Source organism: Mesoplodon densirostris, chromosome 15 (assembly GCF_025265405.1).
Source record: "Mesoplodon densirostris isolate mMesDen1 chromosome 15, mMesDen1 primary haplotype, whole genome shotgun sequence".
Lineage (NCBI taxonomy): Eukaryota > Metazoa > Chordata > Mammalia > Artiodactyla > Ziphiidae > Mesoplodon > Mesoplodon densirostris.
The window spans coordinates 36,211,114-36,238,194 of record NC_082675.1 but is presented as its reverse complement, the minus strand read 5'-3'; the positions used below and the strand labels follow the sequence as shown (position 1 = coordinate 36,238,194).

General features: G+C 36.9%; 1 protein-coding gene across 1 annotated transcript in view; it reads left to right on the top strand.

Moving 5' to 3' along the window:
• Positions 1-27,081, top strand: part of NDC80 (NDC80 kinetochore complex component) — a 62,323-nt gene that overhangs the window by 12,463 nt on the left and 22,779 nt on the right. The window contains exons 7-13 of the mRNA XM_060119517.1: positions 12,417-12,506; positions 14,708-14,801; positions 16,493-16,599; positions 17,358-17,502; positions 19,904-20,109; positions 23,030-23,182; positions 26,078-26,167. Coding sequence (XP_059975500.1) covers positions 12,417-12,506; positions 14,708-14,801; positions 16,493-16,599; positions 17,358-17,502; positions 19,904-20,109; positions 23,030-23,182; positions 26,078-26,167 — 885 coding nt within the window. The remainder of the gene's footprint in view (positions 1-12,416; positions 12,507-14,707; positions 14,802-16,492; positions 16,600-17,357; positions 17,503-19,903; positions 20,110-23,029; positions 23,183-26,077; positions 26,168-27,081) is intronic.

The window sequence follows — 27,081 nt, the reverse complement described above, 5'->3', positions numbered from 1 at the left end:
AAACAGTAGTGTTTGGTATATACACATGATGTATATTACGTTCCCAGGACTTATTTATCTTATAGCTATAAGTTTGTACCTTTTGACCTCTATCCAGTTCTCCCACTCCCTAACCCCCTGCCTCTGGTAACCACAAATATGATCTCTTTTTGTTGGCTTGTTTTTTCAAAATTCCACCTGTAAGTGAGATCATGTAATATTTGTCTTTCTCTGTCTGAATTATTTCATTTAGAGTACTGCCCTCAAGGTCCATCCATGTTGTCACAAATGACATGATTTCCTTCTTTTTACGGCTGAATAGTATTCCATTGTGTGTACATGTGTGTGTGTGTGTGTATATATATACACATATACCACATTTTCTTTATCCATTTATCTGTCAGTAGACGTTAGGCTGTTTCCATGTTGTAAATAATGCTGCAGTGAACATATGGGTACAGGAATCTCTTCAGCATAGTGATTTTGTTTCCTTCAGATACATACCTAGAGTGGAATTGTTGCATCATGTGGTAGTTCTAGTTTTAATTTCTTTAGGAACCTCGATGGAAACCAGTGTTTTCTGTGATGGCTGTACAAATGTACAACTACACTAACAGTCCACAAGGGGTCCCTTTTCTCCACATTCTTACCAGCATTTATCTCTTGTCTTTTCCATGTAAGCCATACTCAAAGGCATGAGGTTTTCACTATGGTTTTGATTTGCATTCCCCTAATGATTCGTGATGTTGAGTACCTGTTATCCATTTGAATATCTTAGTAAAAATGTATACTCAGGTCCTTTGCCCATTTTTTTAATTTCATTATTTGTTCCTCGGCTATTGTTATATGACTTCTTTATGGATATTGGATACTGACACCTTATCAGATAAATGCTTTGCAAATATTTTTTCCCATTCCATAGGTTACCCTTTCATGTTGTTGATCATTTTTTTGCTGTGCAGAAGCCTTTTAGTTTCATATAGTCCCACGTGTTTATTTTTGCTTTTGTTGCCTTTGCTTTTGGTCTCAAATCCCAAAAAATCATTGCCAAGACCACTGTCAGGGAGCTTACTGCCTATGTTTTCTTCTAGGACTTTGTTTTGTTTTTAACATCTTTATTGGAATATAATTGCTTTACAATGGTGTGTTAGTTTCTGCTGTATAACAAAGTGAATTAGCTATATGTATACATATATCCCCATATCTCCTCCCTCTTCCATCTCCCTCCACCCTCCCTATCCCACCCCTCTAGGTGGTATCAAAGCACCAACCTGATCTCCCTGTGCTATGCAGTGCTTCCCACTAGCTATCTACTTTACATTTGGTAGGTATATATGTCAGTGCTACTCTCTCACTTCGTCTCAGCGTACCCTTCCCCCCTACCCGTGTCCTCAAGTCCATTCCCTACGTCTGCATCTTCATTACTGTCCTGCCCCTAGGTTCATCAGAACCTTTTTTTTTTTTTTAGATTCCATATATATGTGTTAGCATACGGTATTTTTCTCTTTCTGACTTACATCACTCTGTATGACAGACTCTTAAGTCCATCCACCTCACTTCAAATAGTTCAGTTTCATTTCTTTTTATGGCTGAGTAACATTTCATTGTATATATATGCCACATCTTCTTTATCCATTCATCTGTTGATGGACACTTAGGTTGCTTTCATGTCCTGGCTATTGCAAATACTGCTGCAGTGAACATTGTGGTACATGTCTGTTTTTAAATTATCATTTTCTCAGGGTATATGCCCAGTAGTGGGATTGCTGGGTCATACGGTAGTTCTATTTTTAGTTTTTTAAGGAACCTCCATACTGTTCTCCATAGTGGCTGTATCAATTTATGTTCCCACCAACAGTGCAAGAGGGTTTTCTCCACATCCTCTCCAGCATGTACTGTTTATAGATTTTTTTCATGATGGCCATTCTGGCCGGTGTGAGGTGATACCTCATTGTAGTTTTGATTTACATTTCTCTGATGATTAGTGATGTTGAGCATCCTTTCATGTGTTTGTTGGCAATCTGTTTATCTTCTTTGGAGAAATGTCTATTTAGCACTTCTGCCCATTTTTCAATTGGGTTGTTTGTTTTTGGATATTGAGCTGCATGAGCTGCTTGTATATTTTGGAGATTGATACTTTGTCAGTTGCTTTGTTTGCAAATATTTTCTCCCATTATGAGGGTTGTCTTTTTATCTTGTGTATGGTTTCCATTTCCATTTCTCTAGGAGGTGGGTCAAAAAGGATCTTGCTATGATTTATGTCATAGAGTGTTCTGCCTAGGTTTTCCTCTAAGAGTTTGATAGTGTCTGGCCTTACATTTAGGTCTTTAATCCATTTTGAGTTTATTTTTGTGTATGGTGTTAGGAAGTGTTCTAAATTCATTCTTTTACATGTAGCTGTCCAGTTTCCCCAGCACCACTTATTGAAGAGGCTGTCTTTTCTCCATTGTATATTCTTGCCTCCTTTATCAAAGATAAGGTGACCCTATGTGCTTGGGTTTATGTCTAGGCTTTCTATCCTATTCCATTGACCTATATTTCTGTTTTTGTACAAGTACCATACTGTCTTCATTACTGTAGTTTTGTAGTATAGTCTGAAGTCAGGGAGCCTGATTCATCCAGCTCCCTTTTTCTTTCTCAAGATTGCTTTGGCTATTCGAGGTCTTTCGTGTTTCCATACAAATTGTGAAATTTTTTGTTCTAGTTCTGTAAAAAATGCCACTGGGAGTTTGATAGGGATTGCATTGAATCTGTAGATTGCTTTGGGTAGTAGAGTCATTTACACAATGTTGATTCTTCCAATCCAAGTACGTGCTATATCTCTCCATCTGTTTGTATTATCTTTAATTTCTTTCATCAGTGTCCTATAGTTTTCTACATACAGATCTTTTGTCTCCTTAGGTAGGTTTATTCCTAGGTTGCAATGGTAAATCGGAGTGTTTCCTTAATTTCTCTTTCAGATTTTTCATCATTAGTGTATAGGAATGCAAGAGATTTCTGTGCATAATTTTGTATCCTACTACTTTACCAAATTCATTGATCAGCTCTAGTAGTTTTCTGTTAGCATCTTTAGGATTCTCTATGTATAGTATCAAGTCATCTGTAAACAGTGACATTTTTACTTCTTCTTTTCCAATTTCGATTCCCTTTATTTCTTTTTCTTCTCTGATTGCCATGACGAAAACTTCCAAAACTATGTTGAATAATAGTGTTGAGAGTGGGCAACCTTGTCTTGTTCCTTATCTTAGAGGAAATGGTTTCAGTTTTTCACCATTAAGAACGATGTTGGCTGGGGGTTTCTCTTATATGGCCCCTATTATGTTGAAGTAGGTTTCCTCTCTGCCTACTTTCTGGAGAGTTTTTATCTTAAATTGGCGTTGAATTTTGTCAAAAGCATTTTCTGCATCTATTCAGATGGTCATATGGTTTTTATCCTTCAATTTGTTGATATGGTTTATCACATTGACTGATTTGCGTATATTGAAGAATATTCCATGCCTGGGATAAACCACACTTGATCATGTTGTATGATCCTTTTAATGTGCTAGTATTTTGTTGAGGATTTTTGCATCTATGTTCATCAGTGATATTGGCCTGTAGTTTTCTTTTTTTGTGACATCTTTGTCTGGTTTTGGCATCAGTGTGATGGTGGCCTCATAGAAGGAGTTTGGGAGTGTTCCTCTCTCTGCTATATTTTGGAAGAGTTTGAGAAGGATAGGTGTTAGCTCTTCTCTAAATGTTTGACAGAATTCACCTCTGAAGCCATCTGGTCCTGGGCTTTTGCTTCTTGGAAGATTTCTAATGACAGTTTCAATTTCAGTGCTTGTGATTAATCTGTTGATATTTTCTGTTTCTTCCTGATTCAGTCTCGGAAGGTTGTGCTTTTCTAAGAATTTGTCCATTTCTTCCAGGTTGTCCATTTTATTGGTATACAGTTGCTTGTAGTAATCTCTCACAATCCCTTGTATTTCTACAGTGTCAGTTGTTACTTCTCCTTTTTCATTTCTAATTCTGTTGATTTGAGTCTTCTCCCTTTTTTTCTTGGTGAGTTTGGCTAATGATTTATCAATTTTCTTTATCTTCTCAAAGAACCAGCTTTTACTTTTATTGATCTTTACTATTGTTTCATTCATTTCTTTTTCATTTATTTCTGATCTGATCTTTATTATTTCTTTCTTTCTGCTAACTTCGGGGTTTTTTTGTTCTTTCTCTAATTGCTTTAGGTGTAAGGTTACGTTGTTTATTTGAGATGTTTCTTGTTCCTTGAGGTAGGATTGTATTGCTAAAAACTTCACTCTTAGATCTGCTTTTGTTGCATCCCGTAAGTTTGGTGTCGTCATGTTTTCATTGTCATTTGTTTCTAGGTATTTCTTGATTTCCTCTTTGATTTCTTCAGTGATCTCTTGGTTATTTAGTAGGGTGTTGTTTAGCCTCCATGTGTTTTTATTTTTTTACAGTTTTTTTCCTGTAATTGATATCTAATCTCATAGTTTTGTGGTCGGAAAAGATACTTGATACGATTTCATTTTTCTTTTAATTTACCAAGGCTTGATTTGTGGCCCAAGATAGGATCTATCCTGGAGAATGTTCCATGAGTACTTGAGAAGAAAGTGTAGTCTGTTGTTTTTGGATGGAATGTCCTATAAATATCTATTAAGTCCATCTTGTCTAATCTGTCATTTAAAGCTTATGTTTCCTGGGCCTCCCTGGTGGCGCAAGTGGTTGAGAGTCCGCCTGCCGATGCAGGGGATACGGGTTCGTGCCCCGGTCTGGGAGGATCCCATATGCCGCGGAGCGGCTGGGCCCGTGAGCCATGGCCGCTGAGCCTGCGCGTCCGGAGCCTGTGCTCCGCAACGGGGGAGGCCACAACAGTGAGAGGCCCGCATACCGCAAAAAAAAAAAAAAAAAAAAAGCTTATGTTTCCTTATTTATTTTCATTTTGGATGATCTGTCCATTGGTGAAAGTGGGGTGTTAAAGTCCCCTACTATGATTGTGTTACTGTCGATTTCCCCTTTTATGGCTGTTAGCATTTGCCTTATGTATTGAGGTGCTCCTATGTTGGGTGCATAAATAATTACAATTGTTATATCTTTTTGGATTGATCCCTTTATCATTATGCAGTGTCCTTCCTTGTCTCTTGTAACAGTCTTTATTTTAAAGTCTATTTTATCTGATATGAGAATTGCTACTCCAGCTTTCTTTTGATTTCCATTTGCATAGAATATCTTTTTGCATCCCCTCACTTTCAGTCTGTATGTGTCCCTAGGTCAGAAGTGGGTCTCTTGTAGACAGCATATATACAGGTCTTGTTTTTGTATCCATTCAGCCAGACTGTATATTCTCATTGGAGCATTTAATCCATTTACATTTAAGGTAATTATTGATATGTATGCTTCTATTACCATTTTCTTTATTGTTTTGCGTTTGTTTTTGTAGGTCTTTTTCTTCTCTTGTGTTTCCTGCCTAGAGAAGTACCTTTAGCATTTGTTGTAAAGCTGGTTTGGTGGTGCTGAATTCTATTAACTTTTGCTTGTCTGTAAATGTTTTAATTTCTCCATTCAAATCTGAGTGAGGGGCTTCCCTGGTAACGCAGTGGTTAAGAATCCGCCTGCCAATGCAAACGACACAGGTTCCCACACACCGTGGAGCAACTAAGCCTGTGTACCACAACTGAGCCTGAGCTCTAGCGCCTTCGTGCCACAGCTACTGAAGCCCATGTGCCTAGAGCCCGTGCTCCGCAACAAGAGAAACCACCGCAATGAGAAGCCTGCGCACAGCAATGAAGACACAACGCAGACATAAATAAATTAATTAATTAATTAATTTTTAAAAATAAAAAGGGAAATCTCTTTTATTAAAAAAAAGAAATCTGGGGCTTCCCTGGTGGCGCAGTGGTTGAGAGTCCGCCTGCCGATGCAGGGGACATGGGTTCATGCCCCGGTCCGGGAAGATCCCACATGCTGCGGAGCGGCTGGGCCCGTGAGCCATGGCCTCTGAGCCTGCGCGTCTGGAGCCTGCGCTCCACAATGGGAGAGGCCGCGACAGTGAGAGGCCCACGTACTGCAAAAAAAAAAAGAAATCTAAATGAGATCCTTCTTGGGTATAGTAATCTTGGTTGTAGGTTTTTCCTTTTCATCACTTTAAATATGTCCGGCCATTCCCTTCTGGCTTGCAGAGTTTCTGCTGAAAGATCAGCTGTTAACTTTACGGGGATTCCCTTGTATGTTATTTGTTGCTTTTCCCTTGCAGCTTTTAAGATTTTTTTCTTTGTATTTAATTTTTTTTTTTAAATAAATTTATTTATTTAGGCTGAGTTGGGTCTTTGTTGCTGCGCGCGGGCTTTCTCTGGTTGCGGCAAGCGGGGGCTACTCTTCGCTGCGGCGGGTGGGCTTCTCGTTGCGGTGGCTTCTCCTGTTGCAGAGCACGGGCTCTAGGTGCACGGGCTTCAGTAGTTGCAGCACGTGGGCTCAGTAGTTGTGGCTCGCGGGCCCTAGAGCGCAGGCTCAGCAGCTGTGGCGCACGGGCTTAGCCGCTCCGCGGCATGTGGGATCTTCCCGGACCAGGGCTCGAACCCGTGTCCCCTGCATTGGCAGGCGGACTCCCAACCACTGCGCCACCAGGGAAGCCCTGTATTTAATTTTTGATACTTTGATTAATATGTGTCTTGGCTTGTTTCTCCTTAGATTTATACTGTATGGAACTCTCTGCTTCCTGGACTTGATTGCCTATTTCCTTTCCCATATTAGGGAAGTTTTCAACTATAATCTCTTCAGATATTTTCACAGTCCCTTTCTTTTTCTCTTCTGGGACCCCTATAATTCAAATGTTGGTGCATTTAATGTTGTCCCAGAGGTCTGTGAGACTGTCCTCAATTCTTTTTATTCTTTTTTCTTTATTCTGCTCTGCGGTAGTTATTTCCGCTATTTTATCTTCCAGGTCGCTTATCCATTCTTCTGCCTCAGTTATTCTGCTTTTGATTCCTTCTAGAGAATTTTTAATTTATTTATTGTGTTGTTCATCATTGTTTGTTTGCTCTTTAGTTCTTCTAGGCCTTTGTTAAACGTTTCTTGTATTTTCTCCATTCTATCTCCAAGAGTTTGGATATCTTTACTATCATTACTCTGAATTCTTTTTCAGGTAGGCTGCCTATTTCCTCTTCATTGGTTTAGTCTGATGGGTTTTTACCTTGCTCCTTCACGTGCTGTGTATTTCTCTGTCTTCTCATTTTGCTTGACTTACTGTATTTGGGGTCTCCTTTTTGCAGGCTGCAGGTTTGTAATTCCCGTTGTTTTTGGTGTCTGCCCCCAGTGGGTAATGTTGGTTCAGTGGGTTGTGTAGGCTTCCTGGTGGAGCGGACTGGTGCCTGTGTTCTGGTGGATGAGGCTGGACATTGTCTTTCTAGTGGGCACGACTGTGTCCGGTGGTGTGTTTTGGGGTGTCTGTGACCTTATTATGATTTTAGGCAGCCTCTCTGCTAATGGGTGGGGTTGTATTCCTGTCTTGCTAGTTGTTTCTCATGGGGAGCCCAGTACTGGAGCTTACTTGCCGTTGGGTGGAGCTGGGTTTTAACGTTGAGACGGATATCTCTGGGAGAGCTGTCACCGATTGATATTACTTGGGGCCAGGAAGTCTCTGGTGGTCCAATGTCCTGAACTCGGCTCTTCCACCTCAGGGGTTCAGGCCTGACACCAGGCTGGAGCACCAAGACCCTCTCAGCCACAAGGCCATGTACGTAGGGATTTTCTTGCCTTTTGAGAAGTATGAGGTCTTCTGCCAGCATTCAGTAGGTGTTCTGTAGGAGTTGTTCCACATGTAGATATATTTTTTCTTTTTATAAATTTATTTATTTTATTTATTTTTATTTTTGGCTGTGTAGGGTCTTCATTGCTGCACAGGCTTTCTCTAGTTTTGGCGAGCAAAGGCTACTCTATGTTGTGGTGCGCGGGCTTCTCATCACAGTGTCTGCTCTTGCTGCAGGGCATGGGCTCTAGGTGCATGGGCTTCAGTAGTTGTGGCTCATGGGCTCAGTAGTTGTGACTTGTGGGCTCTAGAGCGCAGGCTCAGTAGTTGTTGTGCACGGGCTTCGTTGCTCTGCGGCATGTGGGATCTTCCCAAACCAGGGCTTGAACCCTACATTGTCCCCAACATTGGCAGGCAGATTCTTAACCACTGCGCCACCAGGGAAGCCCTGTAGATGTATTTCTGATGTAATTGTGGGGAGGAAGGTGATCTCTACATCTTACTCCTCCACCATCTTGGAGGTCCTCCCGCAATAGGAGACTTCACTGAAGATGCCAACCTCCGCAAGAACTAGAGGTGCAGAGGCATTTTTTTTAATTTATTTTTTTATACAGCAGGTTCTTATTAGTCATTCATTTTATACACATCAGTGTATATGTATTAATCCCAATCTCCCAATTCGTCACACCACCACCCCCACCTGCCGCTGCTTTCACCCCTTGGTTTCCGTATGTTTGTTCTCTACATCTGTGTCTCAATTTCGACCCTGCAAACCAGTTCATCTGTACCATTTTTCTAGGTTCCACATGTATGCGTTAATATACAGTATTTGTTTTTCTCTTTCTGATTTACTTCACTCTGTGTTACAGTCTCTAGATTCATCCACATCTCTACAAATGTCCCAATTTTGTTACTTCTTACGGCTCAGTAATATTCTATTGTATATATGTACCACATCTTCTTTATCCATTCGTCTGTCGATGGGCATTTAGGTTGCTTCCATGACCTGGCTATTGTAAATAGTGCTGCAGTGAACATTGGGGTGCATGTGTCTTTTTGAATTATGGTTTTCTCTGGGTATATGCCCAGGAGTGGGATTGCTGGATCATATGGTAATTCTATTTTTAGTTTTTTAAGGAACCTCCATACTGTTCTCCATAGTGGCTGTATCAATTTACATTCCCACCAACAGTGCAAGAGGGTTCCCTTTTCTCCACACCCTCTCCAGCATTTGTTGTTTGTAGATTTTCTGATGATGCCCATTCTAACTGGTGTGAGGTGATACCTCATTGTAGTTTTGATTTGCATTTCTCTAATAATTAATGATGTTGAGCAGCTTTTCATGTACTTCTTGGCCATCTGTATGTCTTCTTTGGAGAAATGTCTATTTAGGTCTTCTGCCCATTTTTTCATTTTAATATTGAGTTGCATGAGCTGTTTATATATTTGGGATTTTAATCCTTTGTCCATTGATTCGTTTGCAAATATTTTCTCCCATTCTGTGGGTTGTCTTTTCGTCTTGTTTTTAGTTTCCTTTGCTTTGAAAAAGCTTTTAAGTTTCATTAGGTCCCATTTGTGTATTTTTCTTTTTATTTCCATGACTCTAGGGGGTGGATCAAAAAAGATCTGATTTATGTCAAAGAGTGTTCTTCCTATGTTTTCCTCTAAGAGTTTTATAGTGTCTGGTCTTACATTTAGGTCTCTAATCCATTTTGAGTTTATTTTTGTGTATGGTATTAGGGAGTGTCCTAATTTCATTCTTTTACACGTAACTGTCCTGTTTTCCCAGCACCACTTATTGAAACGACTGTCTTTTCTCCATTGTATATCCTTGCCTCCTTTGTCATAGATTAGTTGACCATAGGTGCGTGGGTTTATCTCTGGGCTTTCTGTCCTGTTCCATTGATCTATATTTCTGTTTTTGTTCCAATACCTAACTCTCTTGATTACTGTAGCTTTGTAGTATAGTCTGAAGTCAGGGAGCCTGATTCCTCCAGCTCCGTTTTTTTCCCTCAAGACTGCTTTGGCTATTTGGGGTCTTTTGTGTCTCCATACAGATTTTAAGATTTTTTGTTCTAGTTCTGTAAAAAATGCCACTGGGAGTTTGATAGGGATTGCATTGAATCTGTAGATTGCTTTGGGTAGTAGAGTCATTTTCATAATATTGATTCTTCCAATCCAAGAACATGGTATATCTCTCCATCTGTTGGTATCATCTTTAATTTCTTTCATCAGTGTCTTATAGTTTTCTGCATACAGGCCTTTTGTCTCCCTAGGTAGGTTTATTCCTAGGTATTTTATTCTTTTTGTTGCAGTGGTAAATGGGAGTGTTTCCTTAATTTCTCTTTCATGTTGTTCATCATCAGTGTATAGGAATGCAAGATATTTCTGTGCATTAATTTTGTATCCTGAAACTTTACCAGATTCCTTGATTAGCTCTACTAGTTTTCTGGTGGCATCTTTATGCTTCTCTATGTATAGTATCAAGTCATTTGCAAGCAGTGACCATTTTACTTCTTCTTTTCCAATTTGTATTCCTTTTATTTCTCTTTCTTCTCTGATTGCTGTGGCTAGGACTTCCAAAACTATGTTGAATAATAGTGGTGTGAGTGGACATCCTTGTCTTGTTGCTCATCTTAGAGGAAATGCTTTCACTTTTTCACCATTGAGAATGATGTGTGCTGTGGGTTTGTTGTATATGGCCTTAATTATGTTGAGGTGGGTTCCCTCTATGCCCACTTCCTGGAGAGTTATTATTATAAATGGATGTTGAATTTTGTCCAAAGCTTTTTCTCCATCTGTTGAGATGATCATATGGTTTTTATTCTTCAATTTGTTAATATGGTGTATCCCATTGATTGATTTGCATATATTGAAGAATCCTTGCATCCCTGGGATAAATCCCACTTGATCATGGTGTATGATCCTTTTAATGTGTTGTTGGATTCTGTTTGCTAGTATTTTGTTGAGGATTTTTGCATCTATATTCATCAGTGATATTGGTCTGTAATTTTCTTTTTTTATAATGTCTTTGTCTGGTTTTGGTATCGGGGTGATGGTGGCCTCATAGAATGAGTTTGGGAGTGTTCCTTCCTCTGCAATTTTTTGGAAGAGTTTGAGAAGGATGGGTGTTAACTCTTCTCTAAATGTTTGGTAGAATTCACCTGTGAAGCCATCTGGTCCTGGACTTTCATTTGTTGGAAGATTTTTAATCACAGTTTCAATTTCATTACTTGTGATTGGTCTGTTCACATTTTCTGTTTCTTCCTGGTTCAGTCTTGGAAGGTTATACCTTTCTAAGAATTTTTCCATTTGTTCCAGGTTGTCCATTTTATTGGCATAGAGCTTCTTGTAGTCTCTTAGGATGCTTTGTATTTCTGCAGTGTCTGTTGTAACTTATCCTTTTTCATTTCTAATTGTATTGATTTGAGTCCTCTCCCTCTTTTTCTTGATGCGTTTCGCTAATGGTTTATCAATTTTGTTTATCTTCTCAAAGAACAAGCTTTTAGTTTTATTGATCTTTTCTATTGTTTTCTGTGTTTCTATTTCATTTATTTCTGCTCTGATCTTTATGATTTCTTTCCTTCTGCTAACTTTGGGTTTTGTTTGTTCTTCTTTCTCTAGTTCCTTTAGGTGTAAGGTTAGATTGTTTATTTGAGATTTTTCTTCTTTCTTGAGGTAGGCTTGTATAGCTTTTATTTTTAAAAGGTTATATTTCTAAAACAAGTTATAAAAACAAGTGTTCCAAAATGGAATTTATGTGCCTTAAAAACCTTTAGGCATTTTCCTTTTAGCTTGCTAATTATAATATCTGAATGTTTGCTATAATTTATTATTTGTTATCACTTTTAAGGTTAAATATTTGTATTTCTGAAGATTTTATATTGTAAAATTCAATCTAAAGTGCATGCTTATACACTCTGAAGGAGTCAGTAGATAACATTTGAGCACTAAAATTGAGTTTATATAAAAGAGAAATAATTACTTTTGGCTTACCTTTTGTGGCAGTTCTGTTTTGGATTCTCAGAATTGCATTAAAACGTGTGTAGGGATTCTCTTGTGGTGCAGTGGTTAAGAATCCACCTGCCAACACAGGGGACACGGGTTTGAGCCCTGATCGGGGAAGATCCCACATGCCACAGAGCAACTAAGCCTGTGTGCCACAGCTACTGAGCCTGTGCTCTAGAGCCCACGAGCCACAGCTACTGAGCCCACGTGCCACAACTACTGAAGCCCACGTGCCTAGAGCCCGTGCTCCACAACAAGAGAAGCCACCGCCCTAAGAAACCTGTGCACCTCAACGAAGAGTAGCCCCTGCTCACCACAACTAGAGAAAGCCCGTGTGCAGCCACAAAGACCCAACACAGCCAAAAATAAATAAATAAATAAATAAAATAATGTTTTTTAATGTGTGTATATGTCCTCAATAAGTGTATAAAAAAGATCAGCGTATTTTTCACTATAGAATAGAACTAAACATGGAGCCTATCCTTTTTAATCCTAAGGGATTTAGTTACTAAAATATCAAAAGGATTATATTTTAAGGTTTAAAAGAATAACTTCTCACGAGACTTTGTCAGGCAGTAATGTGAATGCTTCTAAAAATGACACTGAAAACAAATTTGACAAAACATGAAAGCTATGTGTTTTCCTCAGAATCTTAATCAACTTAATATTTTGCTTGTGTACTAAATAGTTATATAATGCCATGAAAGAAAGCTCACCTGTATTTGATGATGGACAGCCTTGGGGAGAAGAAACTGAAGATGGAGTTATGTATAATAAGGTACCTTATATTACTATAAACATTAGAGTTATATTAATATTAAATAAATGTGTTATTATTGAAATTGATATATTCTTTTGTAGAACTTGGCTTTTTGCTTCCTGAAAAATCTGCTAAAACTGATTTTTGGAAATATTAGTCAATGGAATTACTCTTGAAATCACATTGTAGTTTCCTAAAAGTAACTAGGAACAGAAATTTGTAAATTTTAAGTAGGTTAAAAAAGCAATGCAGTTAGAATTACATCATAATGTTATTGTTATATGTACAGATGTAATATTTCTCTTTCTCCCCTATCTTTTATAATGAAGATATCAATACTGGCATCATTATTGTAATATAGTATTTTGTCAACACAAAGCCTGAAAGACTGGGTCTTTAAATAGATGGCATGTAGGTTTTTTGTTTGTTTTGGCTTTTTAGTTAGGCATATTGCATTTAAGAGTTTCCACTTCCAAAAGTGATTGAGATAAAAGTAAATAGATGGTCTAAATTGGTTCCCAAACCATCCTGTATTGGAGCCTTAACTAACCCTATTAAATAAATAACCCTACCCTATTTCCTAAAATACATAAATTTATATATCCAAAGGGAGCAAACACCAACTCCTAGGAATAAATTTATAGTATTGAGATTAAACATTAATGTCCCCTAGCATATATAGGTCCTATAGCATATATAGGTCCTACTATGTAGGACCCTAAAGATTAAAAAAAAAAAAATTCTCTGTTCTTCACTCTTTGGAGCATTTGTCATAAAAAGAAAGTGGAAATAACCTCAGCTTCATCTTTTATTACTACCTGGGAAATAGTTCAAATAGAAAGGTGTATCAACTGACTGGCATGGTAGTGTTGCTTTTTTTTTTTTTCAAACAAAAAATATGATACCCCATTACTACTTCATCAGTGACCCTTGCTGGAGAAGCAGCTAGAAAGCCTTTGATCCTCTTGAGAGTATTCTCTTCCCATGTTGCAATATGTGTACTAGACTAGATTTATTTGTGCCTCAGTTCTCACCCAAATAAAAGTATAATACCTACTAAATGACTAAATATTAAATTTATTGATATTCATCCTAAATGTTAAAACAGTAAAAGTTCTTCTTGCTATTTTAGCTGTTATTTCAGATGACGATATATAAAGAAGCACTTGGGAAATTATAAAGTGCTATTTTTATTTTTTTAATTTTAATTTTAAAGTAAAAATTAATTTTAAATTTAATTAAAAAGAGTTATCAAAGTATCCAACTTCATCAGATTCTGAGCCTCAGCTTTGTAGATCTAGAAATTCAATTTTTTTTTAACCTGCAAAATCACAATTGAGCAAACTTAAGGAAACGTTCACTCTTACCAAATTCACCTCTGAAGAAGAATAAAAATGTATTAATTTACCACCAATGACACATCTTTCCAGTTACAGAAATACTCATACTCCCTATTCAGGGCACCCCTTCAGTATGAACCAAGTAATAAGAAGATTGTTTATTAAGCAGAGAATCAGCACAAAGGGAATTGGTTTATCTTGAGGGATGTGTACTTTATCTGGCTTTGGAAAATTCTGATCAGCCATCCTTGCCTCCTAACAAGGTACACATCTTCAGTAAGCAAAACACCTCAGAATTGCAAAATAGAGTATTATTTCCTCTTGGATAAATATTAAGAGTACTAATAGTCTACTGTTTAGGTCTCTACTAACCATGCCATGTTTTAGCGTGAAGTTACAATGTAAATTATAGCCTTTATTAATTATGTTCTGGTTTTCACAACTAGATCTTGTCAGTTTAATTAGACTTAAATGATCAGCAATTCATTTAAATTTTTAATTAGTTGGATTATCCCTAAAGGTGCTCAAGTTTGCATTTTATGTTGAATTATATTTATTAATAAGCTTCCTTGTCTAACCTTCTCAAAATTCTGAAGATATGGGTTTTTTTTTAACTATTTACTAAGTATCACCTTTATCCAAATTGAAGTATTCTTTTCATCCTTATTATTCACTATAGAAGTAGCAGACTGAGTAAATCTGTGCGGCATAATTAATGATATTCCCTAGGTTTGTATCTCATTTACAGGAGTTCATGTAACCACTTAGTGTTCCTGACTTTTATTTCTTTAATTCAAATTTAAATTTCTACTTAGAAAAGTTGAAATAAACTAAATAGAGAATCATGGCTTTGTTTTTAAATCTGCTTAACCCAATCAGTTGTTTTTGGACTACACCATAAAATGCTATGAGAGTTTCATGACTGGTGCCGACAGCTTTGAAGAGATTAATGCAGAGTTGCAGTCCAAGCTGAGTAAGTGTTCTCATTCCTAGAGTGCTTGCTTTGGGTGATTTAACTTTGCTCAAGGAGTTGTAGCCTATCTTACTATGTCTAATGTAAATGCGTTTAGATGCCTCCTAATTTTTATCATAACTGTTTCTTTGGTGGAGAGGAGAAAAGGTTAAGCAGAAAGAATACTGGTGTTGGAGTCAGACCTGAGGCATGACCCCTTACTGGCTGTGTGACATTAACAAACTACTTAACCTGTCTAACAAAGTTTTGCAGGATTAGGTGGCCATGTTTATAAAATGTCAAATGTGCTACCCGGAGCACACAATATAATCAGCAAATGTTATTCTTCTTGGGGGATGATATCCCTGTGATATCCTTGCTTTATTATTTTAGAAATTAAAGTACTGGTTAGTCAAAAGATCTATGGTCTCTTTCAAAATTTATGTCACATAGTTAATGGGCCATGATATTTCCAAAGAAAGAAATTATTTTTCCACTTAGCTAATCTAGTGACACTTGGTATTTACTGGCTAACTTTAAAATATTCCAGAGTATTATTTTACATTGTTGTTCCTTTTTTTTTTTTTTTTTTTTTTGCGGTACGCAGGCCTCTCACTGTTGTGGCCTCTCCCGTTGCGGAGCACAGGCTCCAGACGCGCAGGCTCAGCGGCCATGGCTCACGGGCCTAGCCGCTCCGCGGCATGTGGGATCTTCCCGGACCGGGGCACGAACCCGTGTCCCCTGCATCGGCAGGCGGACTCTCAACCACTGCACCACCAGGGAAGCCCTGTTGTTCCTTTTTTGTAATAGTCTTGTATATAAAATGCCAGAGTGGTAGGTAAAATAGATAAGTTTAAGATGTGTAAAGCGATCCTCCAAAGACTATGGAATCAATGAAAATAGGAGATCACCCTGCCACTATTAGCACAAAAAGTGAAAGCATTCTCTTTTGTTTCCATGGGATATACTTTCCTGAAGAATATGCAGGACAGGGACTTCCCTGGTGTTGCAGTGGTTAAGACTCTGCGCTCCCAATGCAGGGGGCCTGGGTTCGCTCCCTGGTCAGGGAACTAGATCCCACATGCATGCTGCAACTAAGTTCACATGCCACAACTAAGGAGCCCATGAGCCGCAACTAAGACCCAGCGTAACCAAATAAATAAGTAAATAAATATTTTTTTAAAAAAGCGGGACAATTTCAGCTTGTCCACATGAGAAGGGGAGCAAAGAAAATGATGTTGTCTTTTTTTAAAAGAGGAAAATTCATAGTGATCTAACACTGAAAGCATCTTTGCTTTGATATTGTGTTATAATTAATTAAGCATAAAAATTATATTCATTTATTCAAACAATATTTATTATATACGTACTGTATGCCAGCCACCATGTAGGCACCAAGGATACAGTAATGAATAAGAGGTAAAAATCTCTGCCCTTATGAGCTTACCTTCTATTAGAGACAATAATCAAATGAACAACTGTAAGTCAAATGGTGATAAGTGCTCCGGAGGAAAATGAAGTAGGATAGGGAGGTAGAGAGTGCGGTGGACCAAAGGGAAGGGTTGCAGTTTCACAGACGGTAGGATGTCCTTCAGTGGGATGTTTTGAGTAGAGACTAGAGGAAGTGAGGGAGAGAGCAATGGTAAAAACCTGGGGGAGAATTTTTTAGGCAGATTTGAGACCTTATGAAGTTTCTGGGTTTTTTTCTCCAGAGGATTTATTTAATGTGGATGCTTCCAAGCTGGAATCATTAGCAGCAAAAAACAGAGCATTGAATGAACAGATTGCAAGATTGGAACAAGAAAGAGAAAAAGAACCGGTTAGTAAACATGCTTATCTTCAACAGGCTTATACACTTACTTATACTACTGGGTCTCCTTGGACAACACCAGCTGTTTCTTTATCTATTTTTTTTAAAAAATACATTAACAAAATAAGCTTCTTAAAAGTTAATTTTTTTTTACATAGGACAGAACTCCTAATGAAAACATGTTTGGTATCCCTAGAGCTTTGTTTTCCCTTGTGATCTATCAGTCTTGGACTAATAGTGTTCAGAATATGATGAAAGAGTCTTACCTATTTACATAAGACCAAAAAGATCTTTAGAACAAGGTCCGCATGTTATATACCTCTAGGGAGCACTACTTACAAGAGGCCCTGAGTTTTGTAGTTAGTGGAAAGAGAATGGTAATAAATGGGTTTATATAATATATTGTATCCAGAGGTCTTTCTAAAAGCTAAATGATAATATCCAGATATCTAATTTTATTTTGTGTTTAATATTGCGGAAGTCCCTAGACTGTTCTGTAAAATAACAGATTTTAAATGTTTGTTCTTTTTCATTCTGGCCCTGGACTTTTTCTGTCCCAAACTGACTTCCGAAAAGTACGTACATCTTCTTAATTGGGTAATAACAGTAAGCTACCATTTTAGTTCTTTTGACCCCCTCTAAAAGTGAAAAGGAAACTAATTTACCTTTCTCAAGGATGAGTTTAAATAATATTGCTTTAGCTTTCAAGTAAAGTATGGCATCATTATTAACAAGAATAACTAATCGCACTTTCTCTTCTTTTAAAGAATCGCCTAGAGTCATTGAGAAAACTGAAAGCTTCCTTACAAGCAGATGTTCAAAAATATCAGGCATACATGAGCAATTTGGAGTCTCATTCAGCCATTCTTGACCAGAAATTGAATGGCCTTGATGAAGAAATTTCTAGAGTAGGTAAGCACAACTAATGCTGAAAGAGGTCATTCAGACCAGGATGGGCACCTGTGTGGGACTTATCACATGTAGAGACAGCTTTGTCATCTGTATCTTTTTTGCCTCTAATGGTAATGTATCAGGCAACCAAGTTTTTAGTGACTTATGTATTAGTTTTCTGAGGCTGCTGTAACGAATTACCACAAACTTGGTGGCTTATAAAAATGGAAATTTATTCACTCACAGAAGGCTAGAGGTCGGAAATCCGGCAGGGCTACACTTCCTCCCAGGACTATGTGGGAGAATCCATTCCTTGCTTCTTTCAGCTTCTGGTATCTGATGACATTCCTGAGATTGTGGCCCTGTCACTCCAGTCTCTGCTTCCATCCTCACTTTGCCTTCTGTGTGTGTCTCTCTCTCTCTTCGGCCTATGTTAATTTCTCTCTGCCTTTATCTTTTAAGGACATTTATGATGGCATTTAGGGCCCACCTCGATAATCCAGGGTAATCTCCTCATCTCAAAATACTTAATCATATCTGTGAAGACCCCTTTACTAAATATGATAATGTTTACAAATTCCAGGGATTAGGACTTCCTATCTTTGTGTGGTCATTATTCAACCTACTACACCTTCTAACATGTTTTCAGACACCTGTTTTTTTAAAGCCAGAGGGACCTTATCTAAGAACACAAGCTGCCTGAATATAAATATATCTTCTATTCCACCTTGTAATTAATAAGCCAGATTTTTAAATCTCTGCTGGCCTCAGTCTGCTATATTTGCCTTATCCTCTATCACCACCTCCTAAGCTACTCAGCAGCTTAAGTTGATTGAAAATAAGATGGAAAGATGCTAGTACTATAAAAGCCCAACTAAAAAAAGCTCGTTTATATCTGGTGTGCTCCTAACTTTGTTTTCATAAACACATATGGATCTTAATCATAAAACCCTGAAAATACTGTGACACATGAAATGATTGATGCTTCTGTGGTGCCAAAAGGAGATCGAAGAAAGATATCTACACGTCACAGAGCCATTGGCTGGCAGTTTACAAAATAAATAAATAACTATATGGACCTACTATACTATTTTCCCAGGCCTCTACCTGCTTCAATTTTATTCTTTTAGGGTTTTACAGGCTGTATCTGTGTCATGTAGGAATTATGTAGATAGTCCTTAGGATATTTGATTTAGTTCTCAGTCTATGGAATATTGATCATCTGTCAAAAATCAAGGACAATAATTATCTGGAGTATTTGCTAAATTGTTTTATTTTTTTCCAAATAAGTCTGATTACATATATTAGCTTTGCTGTAAACCAACTCTTTAAATAGTTTAAACTTGACCACTAATGTTTGTTCTCCATGACGACAAGGAACCATAAACTAATTTTTTATTATAGCAATGTTTGTAATTCAATTAAATCAATATAATATTAATAATTTATTTTCCTTATTGGTATTTAATCTAGAGAATTTTTATCCTTCCCACTTTTCTTCTGAGACTTTTTTTCCAGTAATTGCAAACTGGGTAGGAGAGAGAGAAATACTTCAGCAATCATTTGCCATTGCACAGTGATTTAGTTTGAGACAATAATTGATAACTGTTAACCTAAAATATTTTATTCTGAATTTTTTTAACTTTCTTGATTACTTAAAGTCATTCATGGCCAAGAGTGTGAATGAGACATATATAACTCTATAGATATTGTATATTGTGGATTTTTTGTGCCAATTCCTGTTAATAAATGAAGTTTTACTTAAACCAACTATTAATTCATTTTGAGCTCAGGTGTGGAGCTTCCCAACTACAGTACTACAATACAACTGAGTTATAACAAAGCTGAGATTTTGATCCTCTCAGCCCTCAGGATGATTTCCGTGACCCCTTTGGTCATGAGCATCCTCATCCATTTATCCCAGCCTGCTTAAAAATACTGTCATATTTTTTATAAGCTATGAGTCATAAAATGTTGGCATCACTGTTCTAAAGAACACCAAATATTTTAAATTTGATAACTTTTCTTCCCCTTTCATGATCATTTGCTGTTTGTATGTACCATCTTCTCTTGGTACAATATCATCGTTCATGATTACAAATTTTGGTAAAGCAAGAACCTAACCACTATGGTTGCTTAATATCTTATGAAACCACTGAAAATATCAGTGAAATAAGAATAAACTGATGTATGTTTATGTAAATATTTTTTGTTTGTGAAAAACTTGTGGCTTTTCTGACTTTTTGCAGAGAATCATGTAGGAGTATTAAAAGCATTTTAACTGAATAGTAGCAGACTATCTGTTAAGTCTAACAATTATTAATCATAATCATTATGTGTGGAGGTCAACTCTATTAAATAACGCATCACTTTATTTGTAGGAATTGAAGGAACTTAACAAATTTTTTCTTTTTCAATGCAGAACTAGAATGTGAAACAATGAAACAGGAGAATTCTCGACTACAGAATATTGTTGATAACCAGAAGTACTCAGTTGCAGACATTGAGAGAATAAATCATGAAAGAAATGAATTGCAGCAGACCATTAATAAATTAACCAAGGACCTAGAGGCTGAACAACAGCAGTTGTGGAATGAGGAACTGAAATATGCCCGAGGCAAAGAGGCGGTATGTCATACCATTCCCAGAGTGGCACCTCATTCAAACTTACGTTTGTAAAAGTCTATCCCAGTTAAGGACAGCTGAGTGGGTAGAATAAATTGGCTAAAGAGGTAAAATTTTTCAGCATTGACATTTTATGAAAAACACACTCATCCCTTTATGTCAGTTCAATAACAGCCCAATTTCTCTGTCATTTTTAAGGTAGCCTGTATTTTCCAATAGTGAACCAAGAAGTGAGCAAAGAAGTCTCTAAGGCCATGAAAATAATTTTCATAAATCCCAAGCCTTTTATTCCAGAAGTGGATATGAGTCACTTCTTCATTTACCTCCTCACTACTTAAACATTTATTTAACATCTGCTGTGTGCCACTTACCATGATGGGCGTAGAGGGGAGATAAAAAGATACAGAAGCTTAAGAAACTTCCATTCTAGTTGATATTTTTCTGCCATGAGATCAGACCTCCAATAGATGTTTGCACAGTGTACTGAGGGAGCATATAGTACACCTAACCAAGATTTTGGTGTGCATGGTGTGGGGAGATGGATGGAGGTAGATTTTAGAAAGGCTTCCTTGAAGACGTACACCTGAACTGAATTGGGAAGTATAAGGGAGAGTTAGCATGGCAAGGCTAGGGGAGCCAGCAAACAAAGAAGTCTGTAGGAAAGCTCAGGGAGAAAATAGCATGGTGCACTCTGGTACCCTAAGGTTTTCGTATGGCTGGAGCTTAATAACAAGGGATAGGAGCATGTGCAAAAGATGAGACTCAAGGATAAGCAGAGACCAAGTGGTGAAGATCCTTTTCATGTTTAGAAGTTTGAACTTTATCCTGAAAGCTCCAGGAAGCCTTTAAAATTTTTAAACAGATAAGATCACATTTCAGAAAGATCTCATTTTTGGTAATGTGAAAAATGGGTAGAAGGGAGCAAACCCGTCAGATAAGTATCTGTGGCAGTAAGGTAGTAGAAATAACAAGCTGAATTGTAGGTAATGCTATTGGAGATTCATCTGTGCTCCCTCATACTCCTGACCTGGTAATCTCTGTCCCCGTGTATTAAGGAGAAAAATATACATTTATAAGAAAAGGCTGTTGTGGTGACCCCAAAAGTCTTTGAACCTAGAATTTGGTAAACCTGTGTTAGCCCTGGATTTGCCACCACATGTTTCTGTGACCTCAGAGTGTCCTCTGACTTCTCATAGCCTCAGTTTCCTTATTTATAAAATAAAGTGTGGTTAGACTAGGTCGGAAACCTGAAATGTCACTTAAACAGTTATTAATATATTTTCTCTCTCAAGCACTGTGTGGGAAAGGGGAAGTTACGAGTCTCTGGACTTAGGCAAACTCTATTTAACTAGCTAAATCTAGCTGTATGAATGCTATGTTTGATTTGGAGGATCAGGCTGAAAGGAGAAAGTTATCTGGGAAGTGGGTAAGCAGTGGCCTATGAGGGGCAAGAGTAGGGCCATGGACAGTGAGAAGAAAGCCTTAGGGTACTGAGTAGGAGAGATATTAAAGAATGGTAACAGAATGCAAAAGGCCAACATAAACATTCCACCCATTACCTTTGTTTCTAGACTGATTTTTATTCCACATGCCACCTCTGACTGGTTAGTATATTTTCTCTCTCAAGCACTGTGTGGGAAAGGGGAAGTTAGTGTCCTTCTGGAGCTCTTTGTTGAGATAGACATTGAGGCTGCATCTAGACTCATCAGGAAAGAGTGTGATGAGTTTTCACTGTCTGAATTAGCTGAGGGAAGGAGAAATGTGCCACATGTTTGCTCTCCCTGCAGTTAGGTGTGATAAAGTGCATGGTCTTGAGAAAGCTGTTTTATTACAGAAATAAAATCCTAGTGAAAAACAGAAGAAACTACCCCTGTGATCATTTACTGTAAGGACAAATAGACCTACATACTTTAGTCGTCCCTAGAGAGCTGCTATAGTAGTTGAAATGATTTCCTGATTTATTAATAAGGAATCTTAAATTTAACATATAAGTAGTATTGCTTTTGAGAGCTGATAAATTTTTGGAAATTGCAAATTATTTAATCAGATTCCAATAAGTACTTTTGCCATTTCATTCTTTCAAAGTATTCAATTTTATGGGTGGATAACAGCAATGAGAAACTAAGTATGTATTACATGGAGAAAGCAGTATGAAAATAAATTGCCTAGACTCTGCAAATTCATTTATTTAATCAAAAACTAGGTACTGTATGCCAAGTACTGTTCTAGGTGTTGGGGATGCAACTGCTTTCATGGAGCATACTTTCAAGTAATGGAGATGAACAAATAAATAATATACGTCAGGTAGTAATAAGTGCTATGAAGAAGAGTAAAGTAAGAGGGTAGAGAAATTGGGGGTGTTATATTAGAGGGAAAGACTTTCTGATGATGTAATTTGAAAAGAGCCCTGAACAAAGGGAAGGAGACCAGGAAATGTGGAACGTATTAGTAAAATATTTTTATCAAAACAGTTGAAATAATATTTTGAGACTTAAGTGACTACATTTCTCTAATTTTGGATAAATGAAATATTTTGTACATTGGCAAAACTAAGTTTGTTTTCATTTCATAATTTCTCTGGTACTTTAAAAAGTAAATTTTAGTTAATACCTAAACATGGACTTTTATTCCAAACTCTTTGTCAGATAAATTGAGGAACAGTAGTATATTACTGACCAATTAATTATGGTGTTAAAACTATCCTACAATTTAATGTGAAAAAAATCTTTCATTCTTTATATTTTAAAACTGCCATTCTTACTACTAAAAATACTAAATTATAAACTACTATAAAAATACTAAATTATAAACTACTAAAAAACACATAATTTTGTGTAAAACTGCCAAAAAATGCCAATTGTAAACCATATGGAATGGGTCTCTGGGTTTTTTTAATGTTTGTTTTTGTGTTCTCTTCTTACAGATTGAAACACAATTAGCAGAGTATCATAAGTTGGCTAGAAAATTAAAACTTATCCCTAAGGGTGCTGAAAATTCCAAAGGTTATGACTTTGAAATTAAGTTTAATCCTGAAGCTGGTGCCAACTGCCTTGTCAAATACAGAGCTCAAGTTTATGTATGTAATCGTGAGTACTTCACAAGGTTTTTAAATGATATGGTTGATGTCTGGCTCATAATATTTATAAGTAACAGTTTAAACTTTAGAATGTCCATAGCTCAGGACTGAACATAGAAATACAGCACTGAAACTTTTTATCTTCTTCTCTCTTAGTAGTAGACATCTGCTCTCTATTGTACCTTACTCTCCAAATTATAAAGCCTTGTCTTCCTCGCTACATACTTTACCTATTCAACTATCCAATAAAAGATATGATTACATATAAAATAGACACCAGAATTATAAAGACAAAAATGACCTGATACTTGCTCTCAAGTTGCTACTAGTCCCCTCAGGGGAGAAAGACATAAAGATAAATGCTATATATGTGCTTTATTAGAAGCCTTTACAAGGTATGGTAACAAGATCAGTTCTCAGAATTGAGAGAAAAGTCCCCACAGAGATGGTGAACCTGGAATGAAATCTTCACAGATGAGACGTTTATGAGGGTGGTCTGTGGAAAAGTTTCAGGCACAAGGACGCACATGAAGGCATGGGATATAATAGAGCACTAAGTAACACCAGGAGTCAATAATGAGAAAACTGCACATAATTTTCAAATATAGTCAAAGGTGTAATTTGGGGAAGAAAAATGTTAATTTCAACTTCTCAATTATTCACAGATTTTAGTATTTTAGTGACCCCCCAAAAAATGTCAGTTTTCAAAATAGTTTTTAATAGAAGCATGTCAATAAAAGTCTAAAGCCATGCATTTTTTTCCCCTTAGAATCACTCATTTATCCCATAAATTATTTATTGAGTACATACTACGTTCCATACCCGCTAGATGCTGGAGATAAAATACGCGGAAAGAGGAATTCCCTGGTGGTCTAGTGGTTAGGACTTGGCACTTTTACTGCTGGACCCAGGTTCAGTCCCTGGTCAGGGAACTAAGATCCCACAAGCTGTGCATTGTAGCCAAAAAAAAAAAAAAAAAAAAAAACCCTAGAAAGATACAGTTCCTACTTTCCCAGATTACAGTTTGTTGGTGGACAGACTTTGATTAAATAAAGCTAAACTCATTTTTCATAGAAAAAAATGCATCCAGTAAACATTTAATCTTTTACTGTATTGTTTCTCAAGCAATAGCTAGGTAGGTAGATAGATAGGCAGGCAAGCAGATAGAGTTTACTCACCTCTATTTTGAGTAATTTTTCATGCTAGTTCAAGAAAACAATTTCCTAAATTAAATTGCTGTAAAAAAGATTACCTGGTTCAAAAAGAATGCATTTGCTCAGAAAAGAGGGAAATTTTTTTTTGGCTCCCTGGAAATAGTTTTACATAATAATAGGACAATAAAAATAGAAATAGCATCAAGAAGATGCAGCCCCAACTGTTATAAGTAGTATTTGGAGAAAAGTTCTTAAAGAGATTAGAGAGGCAATTGCATCTTTCAAAAAAGAACAGCCAAAATTAAAACTCAGCAGTGACTTCAAAAGACCTACTGAAAACATAGTAATGCACAGGGTTTTCTTTTGGAGTGATGAAATTGTTCTAGAATGCAAGTGCATTGTGAATGTACTAAATGCCACTGAGTTGTGCACTTTAAAGGAGTTAATTTTATGTTAAATTAATATTTTAACTTAATTATTTCAGTTTAACCATTTTAAAGTGTGAGTTTCATCTCAAAAAAAAAGGGGGGGGAAGGAATGAAGTACTGTGTTCAAACAAAATCAGTAGAATAGAGGATAAATATAAGAAATGCAAGCAGCTAAGAGCTTATTGGTGTACATGTGGAGATGCAGGGAGAGTGGCATGCCCAGAGAGCATAGAAGTGCTGCACCTCTTCCCACATACCTTGCCCTATGCATCTCTTCCATCTGGCTGTCCCTGAGTTATATCTGGACACCCACCTTGCATTATTCACGGATCAACCCACCCCAGATCTCTCACAGTAGTATGTTGTTGGGGAGGGGGAAGTTTCCCTCTCCCAGGCAGTTTTGGCAAGCCAGCCTGGACAAATCACCAGCTGAAAAACTGCTGCCACTGAGAGATCCTGGGACATCTGCCAAAGCAGGCAGAAAGTAAGATTTCTTGCCATGTCAGCCTCCAGGGTCTCTGACTACAGGATCTGGTGGAAGGGAAAGTGGTGAGAGTCCCTTTTCTCTCAGTTTTGTTATAAGTCCTGCCACAAGAACTCAAGAAGGGTAGAGGGGGAATTTCCCTCTCCCTGACAGTGTCGAGATCTTCCTCATTCCTTTTGTAGCCTCAGTCCTACATTTGTGGCTTATTCAACCAGTCCTTACTGATGGACATTTGCCATGTTTCAAGTCTTCTGCTATTACAACAGAGTTAGAATGAGGAGCAAAAAAGTAAAGAAGAGGGACTTACCTGGCGGTCCAGTGGTTAAGACTCCATGCTTCCACTGCAGGGGGCACGGGTTCAGCCCAGGGAACTAAGATCCCGCATTCCACATGGCGCAGCCAAAAGAATAAATAAGTAAAAATAAAGAAGAAATTTAAGCAGATAATTGTAAGACTAAATAATTGAAAAGGATTAAGAGAAAAATGATGCATCTAGAGAGCATAGCATAAAAATAAAACCTACATATAAGTTGTTTTCAAGTGTACTTCAATTAAACTAAGTGTACTTATAGAATGTTTAAATAATAACAGTGAATTTCCAGAGTAGAGAAGCAAATCTAGAATTTTGCAATTATTCAAAACCAAAAGCAAGTTACATTCTATAGTTATAGAAATTGCATTAAAATTTTTTTTTGTTTTATTTTCTTACTGATGGTGTATTAGATTAAAGATACCATGGCTTCACTTTTTTTCTCCAAAAGATGCCTCATGAGAGAAATTTTGTAATTACATATGTCATATGTAACCCACATTCCTATGTATTTTATAGGTACCACTCAAAGAACTCTTGAACCAAACTGAAGAAGAAACTAATAAAGCTCTAAATAAAAAGATGGGGTTAGAGGATACTTTAGAACAAGTAAGTAATGAAACAGAGTCATTATAAACAAACATAACATTTTGTGTTTTCTGATTGATAAGGAATGAATTTTTAATAAAATATTATGAAAAATGAGAGTCAGGTATACCCTTGACCTAGAAACACTTGAAGTAACTTTTTAAGTTACTTAAACATTCTAAGCTTCCCATATCATTGACGATGAAGTGATACGAAACTGAGTAAAGCTTGCTTTTTTTCTAACGGAGAATTGCCTCCTTTAACTTAAGATAATTTAGTAATATTCCTTTTTACAGTAAAAGGGAATTGAGGAGGCTACCTTAAAAGTAAGTATGTTATCATTTGCATTAGAAGCTAACTAACTATGATACATTAAGAGACTTCCATTTACCAGATTTTTTAGGACCATAGAATTCAGGGAGATTCAACTTTAAATGCCTATAAAAGTCTATTTCCAAAAGTAGTTTCAGAAAATTCCTGCTTCTGAGATACTTGCAACATAATATCACCAATATACCTGAGAAAGAATACTATTATATTCAATAACCTTTAGAGTAAACATTGTTATAGTTGATTAAGAAAAATTAAAAAAAAAAACTTCTCAAATGCAAGCAAAAGGTATTATTTATATAACACCAAACAGTTAAAGGAAACCCCTAGCTAATTCAACTTTTCGAGAACTATTGTGTTCTGGCTAACAGATTTCAAGATGTAAAAGAAATCCTGTCTTTTTTGAGAATAGAAACATTTATTTTCTCTCATCTGGAAATAAAATCTATGCGTTTCACAGATAACTTTTAAAGTAATTTTGTATTAGAAAGAATTTTTTCATACCTCCCACAAACAGAAAATGTTGTTAGATAAGTGAAGAGTTTCATGATACTATCGTTACTATAATTTGGGGTGTCTACAAATCTGTGGGTTTTGTAACATCA